The sequence below is a fragment of the Manacus vitellinus genome, unplaced genomic scaffold (genome assembly GCF_001715985.3).
Source record: "Manacus vitellinus isolate BGI_N305 unplaced genomic scaffold, ASM171598v3 scaffold_3_pilon, whole genome shotgun sequence".
NCBI classification, from domain to species: Eukaryota; Metazoa; Chordata; class Aves; order Passeriformes; family Pipridae; genus Manacus; species Manacus vitellinus.
Genome location: NW_021940535.1, coordinates 21,053,966 through 21,064,083, shown reverse-complemented (window position 1 = coordinate 21,064,083; position 10,118 = coordinate 21,053,966). Strand labels below are relative to the sequence as shown.

Below are 10,118 nucleotides of genomic sequence, written 5' to 3'. Positions count from 1 at the left end.
TAGAGCACAGTCCTTCAAAATAATTAATTCCATCACCACAGATCTATTATTGATGGGTACCTACATTAAGAGTCTTGAAATCTTTTCACTCTTATGAAGTGAAAACAGAAGAAGGATCAAGCTGTTGCTGAAAAAAATGGCATGCTAAAACATCTGCTGTATGTACTGAGCAACACTCCAAACTGTCTCATAAGTCTAACATATGCTCCTTGTCTTGCATATACTCGTTCAAGATTTAGATCATGGCACAGTAATGGCAAATAAACCATGTTATCCTTCAGTTATAAACAATCTATTTTTTTCTGAAAGCATGCTTTTCCTGAGCATGTTCATCTAAAGTAAAATGATTCCTGACCTTTCATCTGATTGGTATTTCTACTGAGTATCCTCCCCTACTTCAAATTGTTTTATGGTAGTCAGATAGAGGCTGCTACAGAGCTGAGTAGCATCAAAATTTTAACTTCAATATTTGAATAGTTAGCAAGATGAGGAAAATAAATTGTACCATCACAGATATGTCAATGGTACAATGACAGACGAGGCTAAAAATTGGACTAAAACATGGATTTGGACATATCAAAAGAGTTCTTCTGACTGTCAGGATAAAGTCCAGTAGTGTAACAATGAATCCCTTAGTTTAAAAGTGACAGCCCAGATATGGTTTCAGTGAACTCTTCTTAATCCAGACAGGATACACGTGTATCTCTACGTAATACAATTTGTTAACATAATGCCAATCTTTGCTCTTGTTGGCAAGGAATTAAATGGGAGAATATGTAATTATTTGCAACCTTCCTACCTTCTTCATGTTCCAATGAAAGAATATTCCTTTCTTGCCTTAAAACTGGCATTCAGGTTTATTTTCAAGACAACATCCCTGAAGTATTTGTCCCTTAGAGGATAAATCAATCTCTCAATGAGAAAATTTGTCTCATTATCTTTCTGTATATGATTTTTATCTATTATATGTATCCAGGCCTTCTTCAGCTATTCAAATGACTTCTAAATATTTACTACAACTAAACAAACATACACTAATGACAATGAAACAAATTGCACATGTGAGAACTTAAGTGAACCAGGAACATCCTGGCTGACAGGATTTTTGCCAAGAACTTCACAAAAAGCTTATCCACTCTATTTCCTTGAATTAGAATCAAGTATTTTTTTCTAGTCTCACATGGCAAAACAAAATTAACTAGACCAGACCAAACTGATGCATAGGGTGCTATATTACATTAATACATTTGCCATCGCTAGAAGGCACAGCTGAGACTCTGCATGAATGTTCTGTTGGGCATTCATTCTCACAAGATTCTAAAATACAAGCCCCTCACTTCACAATCTCTGAGCACTTGCTGCATTACAGAGTGCTACACATATGTTGACTGACAGATTGCTCTAATGTTTGTTCAGATTCTTTTATGGTACACGGATGGTTCTCTGAAGAGCAGTGAAGTATTTCAAAATCCTGAATATACAAAAATTTGAACTATTTGGGGGAAAAACAGTGATTTGAGATTATGTTTGTCTGGAGATTGAAAAAAAACAAACCTTGATAAAGTAAAGAACAGGACTATACTCATTTATCTGAAGTCAAGAGACACCGTTTAATGTATTAGCTCAGGACTGCTTTATTTGGCAACAACTTCAAATGCACTTTGCATGAAAAAAACAGATAATATTTTAATGAGAATAAATATTTTTAACAGTACCTCAATTTTTTTTATAGCACTCAATAGTTTTTAAATTATATATATGTAGGCACTTCCCCATCCCTGGACAAACAGTTCATCTCTGTGACATAAAATTATTATGCATAGATTATCAAACTATAAATAAATGTACCTTTAAAAATCCAACAACAGGTCACAGCATAAAAACTCATAAATTCTCTTTAAAGTGTCAGATTCTTCTTTGCTAGTAAATATCTCGATTATGTTTGAAGCAGTTTTCTTCCAACTATTTATTCATGCTGTATTATTCGTTCTAATTCTTATGGCTTTGTTTGTAAAAACAAATGAGGTAATTTATTTAAAAGGGCTTATCAAGAAACATCTCTATAAATACAATCATGTACCATGATATTAAGATATTAGTGTTTAGGGACAATTGACTATTTTTCTATGGGAATTTAATTTCTATGGGAATTAAAGTATGCACTTGAGAAAACTCAACTTTTTATGGGGAAAAACACAACAGCAGTATTTGGACAGACTGCCAAAACTATGCTATATTTAGCATGGAGCAAAAAGAACAAATCCAGCATCCAGCACATGCAGTTTCCTAATATTTATTCCCCATTTCTACTTAGCAAATATCAGATTATAGATTCAACATTTATAAAAAAACTTGTCTCAAAAGAGTTGCCCAGATGAAAAATCAAGTACATTGCTGCGAAAACATCATTTGGTTGATTTGATTTTAAAAATAATTTTTTAAACCAAAGCTTCACTTGTGGACCTCACACAACACATGTACACTCTTGGTGGTCAGAGAAACATCAATTAGTGGGAATCACCAGATTTTTGAAAATACGTAGCATATCTCTTGCTCACTGGAGGAGTTTTCTGCAAATACATATATTGTCATGGAAACAAATGACTTTTTGTGGATTCATCCACTACAATCTAAATGTAAGTTTACTGGTTAAATAAATACCCTGATGAAACTGGAGTAGACTCTTTTTTTCTTTGAAATTCCTCATTTTTCAAATCTCTCTCAAGAAAGAGTAGAAAGGAAAAGACACAAGAAACATACATAATTTACCAGGCCCCTTCTTCTAAGGGTTCAAATATTGACGATATTTTAAAATGTGGCATTTGAAGTGCATTGTGAAAAGTAAAGATAGCACTGCATGAAGAAATCAATAATTTTATAATTTCAACTGTTAACTCAGGCTCTGATAGTCAAGCAGTTCTTTTTAACAAGAGTTTTTCATCCACATGTAGGTCTTCACTGACACCATTATACCTCTGTTCTCTTCAGATTATTTCTCTCCAGCCCCATGCTGTAATGTCAGTGTTTCTAGGATCTTACAGAGAAGTTCTAAGCATTTTCGATTTTGCAGATCATTAACGATTTCCAGTAAAGGTATATCATCTACATAGGATTTTTATCTAATATGAATAGCTTAGATTTTCTTAAGACTGTGGACAAACTGAATGTCAAGAACACTTGAGATTGTTTAAGCAGCCTTCCATCTTTGACTCTTTTTTCCTTCCTTTGAACTCCACATCCACATTTTGCTACTTCCAATGCTTGTGTGAGTTGAGCAGAATCCAGGAAATGAGCTGTCTGAAAAACAGGGAAGAGGAAGGTACTAGGAAAGGCTATTTTTCAGGGGATCAGTTTTGCAGTTCACCTTCCAGCTGCACAACCAACCACGCCAGCTGACTGCAGTGAGGGTCAATGTATTGAAGCGGGGGAGCAGGAGGTGGCAGAGGCTGCTGAACCAAGCAGTGCTGCCACTAGACAAGCCACAGTACCTTTTGCAGACTCCCAGTAAATTAGTCTACTTAATTTGATGGGGCAATATTTTGGTGACTTACAATCTTTGTTACATAATGTGCTCAGTAATTACTCAGTAGGAGAACAGCACTCAGTCTACTTTTCCCCAAGCTGCATGGATTCCAGGAGACAACAAGGCAGTAAAACTCTTATTGCTGGTAGAAGGACAAATATTTTGAGCAAAAATTTATGGCAGATTCATCCATTTAGAAAGGGCTGTTTTTACAGTCATTCTTTAGAAAGACGTTTACTTTTAAAAAGACCCAAATATTCATAAATACTACTGGTAAAAATAGAGCCATGTTATACTTACATCGGACATTCAATATGTCAATGACACTTCTTTCCTCAAACACCTGCTAGTACAGTTCCCTCCCAGCAAAAATGCTGAAAGTAACATCTGCAGACAAAGCCTAACTATTCCTAGAGATACAAACTTGTGACTTTTTAAAAGTCAACAACTTCATTCTGTTAATCACCCTCTTGTTGTTTCTGTTGTGCAGATCTGTGTATCTGCTTCTCCTGGGACGGAACAAAGAGCCATTGCCATTTCATTCTATCAATTCTCCAGATGTTTGTATAAATTTAAAAAGAAGTAGTGAATTCTTAATTATAACACCATACATATGCTCAACATGACATGTTGATATCATTAGTTTGAAAATGCTGAAAAACACTCAGAACTCTAACTTCCAATGAGCATAAACTATTGATACGATCCCAATTATTAATTAGCTTATAAGGAATCGTAAGTTCACTGATGTAATGGCGCCTTGTTAGTCTGTACTGGGACAGTGATCTACCTGTTTCAGAACCATCCATTTTAATTAATTTGCTGTTTGCACTATCCAAACATATTACAAATAAAATAGAAAACAGAATGTATGATGAAAAGATATGACAGACTGATGAGACACTGTTCGCAGTCCTCATGCTTATCCAACAGCAGTGCTCGTAATATGAAGAAGCTACAGCCAGTAGCTGATTGAAGAGGGATGAATTATGAGATACAATCTAAGACACCAGTTTTCTTTCAGCCAATGGATTTATTGTCATAATTGATTATAACCATGTACAGCATCTATGCATCTCCCATTGGAAGAATATCCAGTGATAGAGCTAACGTTAGTGTGATACACAGCTTTACTCAACAATCCCACTGCATTTCTAACAACAAACAGTGGTGTACTCCACAGTCATAAATGGCTAAAAACATCCAGACGTACAAAAGAACGGAAATTTAATATTCTTAACAAAAGAAAATGAAACCTGATCCCACATTCCTTCAGTTTTAATTCCATTCAACATTGTGTCTATAGCAGTGATGAATTTTAATCTATACACTGACAACTGTTTGGTCCCTGATATTCCTGAAAACTACAGCCTGTCAAAACGAAGTCTCGAAGGACTTCTTGCTACTGACCAAAGAAACAAGACTTTGATTTTTTTTCTCTATTTAAAGGACAAAGATTAAGGCAAATGATCTCTCTCCCTCAGAATATAAAGTGTTTTCTCTCCATTCTGTCACTGAACTCCAATTGAAGGTACCAGTTACTATGGTATCTTTTGTAAACACTTGTTCAGCCGAAAAAAAAAAAAAAAAGGGGGAGAAAAAAAAAGAAAAAACCCCAAATTGCTTACTTGCAATTACGGTAATAAACAACTTGTAGTCACGAACACCTCGGGTCAGCAATGAATGCATCATATTGAGACAAAATGTCTCCATAGTACACTAACACTTCCTTCAAGCCATTCAGTTCCACAAGAGTTCATCTGAGGTTGCACATTAAATTCAAAGGAGCAGAAGCAGTATCAATGGTCTCAACAATTTACCAAATTCCATCTAAAACATTTGCATTTAAATTGCAACTCTGGTTTGGACTTCTTTAACTAGCTCATTTCTAGACCACACAGAGAGAGTTATTAATGTAAACTAAACCACCATATTTCCTAGTAACAGAACCACATTCTGTAAATATTTAGGAAAGTCTGAGAAGTAGAGAGCAACTGACCATAAAATGATTAGCACTGTTCTGAAACCAAAAGCAAAATTCTAATTTAAAAAAACCCACAACAACCAACAAACCAAAACAACTCAAACATAATATACTACTGCATAAGAGTTTAACTTCAGTATTTCTCACTCAGCTACACAAAATACAGAATCTAGATTAATATACAAAAACGTTTATTTCACAGTGAGGTACATAAAGCTTCTAACTTTAGTAGGCTAAGAGAGAACAGCCTGTTATGACGAAGATCGTCTCATATTCCTGAAATATTCTCACCTATTACTGTTTCTGAAGAAAGGCACCAATTATTATTTATCCATCAACAGTTCACCTCTGCATCTGCCCATTTAGAAATGAAGATGGATTATGTGAGGGTCAGTGGTCTACTGACCATCATGGACCCAGACAACTACAGCACAAGTACCAAGCAGTATTTATTCAAAAACAATTTAAAAATAGCTCATTTGTAAACACATTACAAAAATATGTTAGTTTTTCTTAGTGGTGTCAGCAATATATTCCTGTAGAACTAACTAGTTGCATTATTATTTCTCGTTTACAAAAAAAAAAAAAAAAGAAAACCCAGTTGTGCACATTAAATAGCCTCACATTCGGTTTGAGTTGAAACGGCGCAGCCTTCAAACTGTCCAGTGAAAAAATAATTTCCAGCCCTCCAGTGACTCTCTGGTTGCACACAGTTCAATTAAAAGACTGGTCCAAATTTTTGTTAGGAAGAACTGGTGCCTTGGAAAGACCTGGTCAAAGCTTTCTCACACAGGGCCAGGCTGCTCACTGTAACGTGTTCCCAACTGCAGTTGGAGAAAACCACCTGTAAAACAGCACACAAATTAACGGCTCTGAATTTGCTTAAGGGAGGCACTGCTTGCTGTTGGCAGTAGCTCCCGCCGCTTTGCTCCTTGTGGCAAGGCACAGTTACCGCCTGTCAGGGCTTTTCCTTGGGTTAGTGATGATTCCTGAAAAAACAGTGACATTCCAGCAGAGGCAACCCCATCTCACAGGCCACCTCAGCCCCGGTCTGCAGTAAGGGCAGCTGAACACAGCCATGCGCTGCAGCTCTGCCCCTCGGAGGCCACGACCCCGGGGCCCGCACCATCCCCTCAGAGACCGACGTCCACCTTCCCTCGCAGCGCCGACCGCAGCTCCCGGCCGGCCCGGGGGTTCTTCGGCGGGCTCAGTCGTTTTGAAAGCGTTCTGCAGCACGTGTTCTCAACCATGCGGCTAGCCCCGCTGGTCATTGACAGCGCTCGCAGGGATTCGTGAGTCGGCCTCGCTGAGGGCACAGGCAGGCAGGCCACGGGGCGGGGCGGGTGGGACTGGAGCCCGAGATGTCGGGCAGAGCGCCGGTTGCCATGGAGCGGTGTGGGCTTCGGCGAGTGCAGTTAAAGCTGGCCTCCGTGGACCGGGGCTGGCCTTCGACGCCGACGCCCCAGCCACATCTGGTTGAGCAGCGCCAGCGGGCGGACCGGCGGCCAAGCCGGTCCCAGCAGCAGCAGCGCGTTCCCGCCAGCGAGCCCGCGTTGAGCAAGCTGCTGTCAAGCCGCGGGGCCCAGCCTGCCGCCGCGCGGAGCCGCCCTCGGCAGGGTGACCAGCCGCGCGCAGTGGATCCGCGTGCCGGTGCCACCGGGCACACGCGGCCACCAGGGATGCCCTCGACCAGACCAGGTAGGGGGTGTCCGGGTGGAGCTCCTGCAGTGTGGGCCGCCGGCTCCCCCTGCTCTGGCAGGTACACAAAGCGCTGGAACTTGACAGCGGCGCCGAAGCGGTCAAAGAGGAGACGGAATCGTGCCGGCCCAAGCAGGCGGGGGCTGCGGTGTGGCCGCACGGCCCAGCGCACTGTCACCCAGCTGGAGCCAACGGCCTCCACCGACAGGTTGTGGAGGAACAGCTTGTTGAAGTCGCATGGGTCGGACACCAGCGGCGGGATCCCAGCAGCACTGGCCCGACGGGGCCACGCCGCGCTGGGCAGTGGTGGCGGCGTGGGGCTGGCAGCAATGGGTGCGCCCATTAGGCGGGCAGTGGAGGCGGCTGGCGGTGGCCCTGGGGGCAGTCCCACAGCGCTGCTGTTGCCGCCGAGCCCCTCAGGAGTGCAGGGAGGGAGAGTCGCCAATCGGGGCAGAGCCAACCATCCTGTGGTGGCAGCAGCTGCATCCTGCAGGTAGTCAAAGGTACTTTGCCAGCCAGGTGGACGGCAGGGGCACTGCACGAAGACGTGACAGGCGGCCCTGGGAAGTGCCAGGCGCCAGCCAGTGCTTGAGGCTGCGAAGGCGGCAGTCACAGCTCCAGGCATTCCCCTCCAGCTCCAGGCGGTAGAGGGCCAGGCTGGAGGCAAAGAGCTCACCAGGGAGCGTCGCCAGCGCATTGTCCCGAAGGCTGAGCTCCCGCAAGCGACCAAGGTGGCTGAAGGCAGCTGGATGAAGGGTGGTCAGTGCATTGCGGCTCAGATCCAGTGCCTCTAGGTTGCCTAGAGGCTCCAGCAGGGAAACAGGCAGGTGGCTTAGCAGGTTCCCCTCCAGGCGCAGCTCCTTCAGTGAGCCCAGCCCTGTGAAGGCATCCGGGGCCAGGTGAGATAGTCGGTTGCCACTGAGTGAGAGCTTCGCCAAGCCAGGCAGGTACTGGAAGAGCCCTCCTGTCAGCTGCCGTAGGCTGTTGCTGGCCAGCAGCAGGGTGTGGAGGGAGCGCAGCGGTCCAAAGATGTCTGGGTGGCGAAGGGAGCTCTGCTGGTTCCCCGAGAGGTCGAGAAAGCGCAACTTGGCCAGTCCAGTGAAGGCACCACGGCTCAGCCAGCGGATGCGGTTGGACTCCAGGTGCAGGTAGAGTAAGTTTGGCAGCCCTGAGAAAGTAGAGTCGCCTAGCGAGCCCAACTCATTGCCATCCAGTCGCAGCTTGACAAGACTGCTGAGGCCGGAAAAGGAGGCAGCGCTGAGGCGGCCGATCTCGTTGGCATTCACGTAGAGGATGCGCAGCTTGGCCAAGGTGCTGAGTGTGCCAGGGGCCAGCGCAGGCAGCAGGTTGTTGCCCAGATAAAGCTCCTCCAGCCGGTCCAGGCGCTCAAAGGCCTTGGGGTGCAGTGAGCGGATCCGGTTGTATTGCAGGTCCAGGCGCTGGAGCCCTGCCAGGCGGTGGAAGTCGAAGGCAGAGATGTTGACAATGAAGTTGCCCCCGAGGCTGTAGGTGAGGATATCCTTCGGCTCGGCAGCCTTGGGCACGGAGCGCAGGCCCCGGTTGGTGCAGAGGAGGTGCTGGTGCTGCTGGCAATCGCATGGCTCGGGACAGATGGTCTCGGCCGCGGGCAGCAGCAGGAGGATGAGGGTGACGGAGCCCCAGAGTACCCGCGGCAGCACCATCAGGCGGACCCGGCGCGGCACTCATCCCGGGACGGAGACGTGGGCTTGCTTCCCCCGCGGGCTTTGTGGTCTATCCGGCATCCCCTCCCGCCTCCTCCGCGACTGCTAATGGCCCCTCCTCTCGCTCCGCGCCGGGCTTGGAGCTCCGCGCCGGCAGGCAGGCGCGGCGGCGGCTGCAGGTCGCGGTGTCCGGCACCATGGGCTGCCCAGCGTCTGGGTTAGGTGCGGCCGGGAGCGCTTGCCCGCCCGGGCTCTGCGCCCTGGCGGCCCGGCGGTGGCGGGTCGGCGGTGGCGGGGGCCGGCGCTTGCCGCGGGGCGGGCGGGATTGCGGAGCGGAGTGGCTGCTTCCGCCCGGCACTGTCTAGGGTGGAGGGGGCGGGCCGCCTGGGGAGAACGGAGGGGGGCAGGCGCGGAGCGGGGAGAGGGAGAAAGACGAGCTCCGAAAGTTGCCGAGAAAACTCAGCGGAAATTCGTACTTCCCACACTGTGCCCTGGGGGACCGGAGGATCGGATGGAGCGGCGGAGAGGGAGGACGGCGCGGCGGGGGGGCGGGGGGAGGAAGCCCGCGGCCAGTCCTGGCTCGGTTCAGCCCCGGCAGCGAACAGGGGCGCAAAGTGGGAAAGAAGGAATTGGAACCGGCTGTGGCTGCCTCCCAGCCACATGGGTTACAGAGAGAGTTGCGCATCGGGGAGGGGGAAGGGAACAGAAGTAAACTAATCGTCGTCGTCCCCTTTTTTTCCCCTCTTCTGTTTAGAAACCTGCCAAAAGCAACAGTTACGGTTTACCAGGGATTTAGGACTTTCTATTGTGTTGAGCAAACAGCAATCAGAGGACTAAGCTAGTTATAGTACATCAGAATGAATTTTCATTCTTTCTCCTCAGCGTCCTGCTCAGTAGGTTCCCGACAAAGCTGCCAATGAGGATGCAGTTGAATATGGCTGCAGCTCCATGAGGGGCTCGTCAGAGTGATCCCGATGCTCTTCAGAAATAATTCCCAGTTTTAAAGAGTCTTCTTTCTCAACAGCAAAAAAATTTAGAGGGAAAAGAAGGTATTGGAAAGCATATTGAAAACGAAGCAGACTAGGTACCCATCCGTTCAATGACTTTCCTTTCCTGTTGGCATTTTTTGTTTTCCTAAGATGTTGCCAATTGAATAAATGTCTAAGGGCAGGAGAAAATGCCTAGATAGGTAGGTATATAAGACAGTCAAGGATGATGAGGGAAAGAAGGT

General features: G+C 45.8%; 1 protein-coding gene across 1 annotated transcript; it reads right to left on the bottom strand.

Moving 5' to 3' along the window:
- Window positions 1-7,075: 7,075 nt before the first annotated feature.
- TRIL (TLR4 interactor with leucine rich repeats) lies at window positions 7,076-8,911 on the bottom strand. Its single transcript, XM_029961769.1, is given in 8 exon segments — window positions 7,076-7,153; window positions 7,156-7,199; window positions 7,202-7,238; window positions 7,240-7,630; window positions 7,632-7,648; window positions 7,650-7,689; window positions 7,691-7,704; window positions 7,706-8,911. Coding segments are annotated over 8 exon segments (1,803 nt in total). The 5' UTR covers window positions 8,888-8,911.
- Between the last annotated feature and the right edge of the window lie 1,207 nt (window positions 8,912-10,118).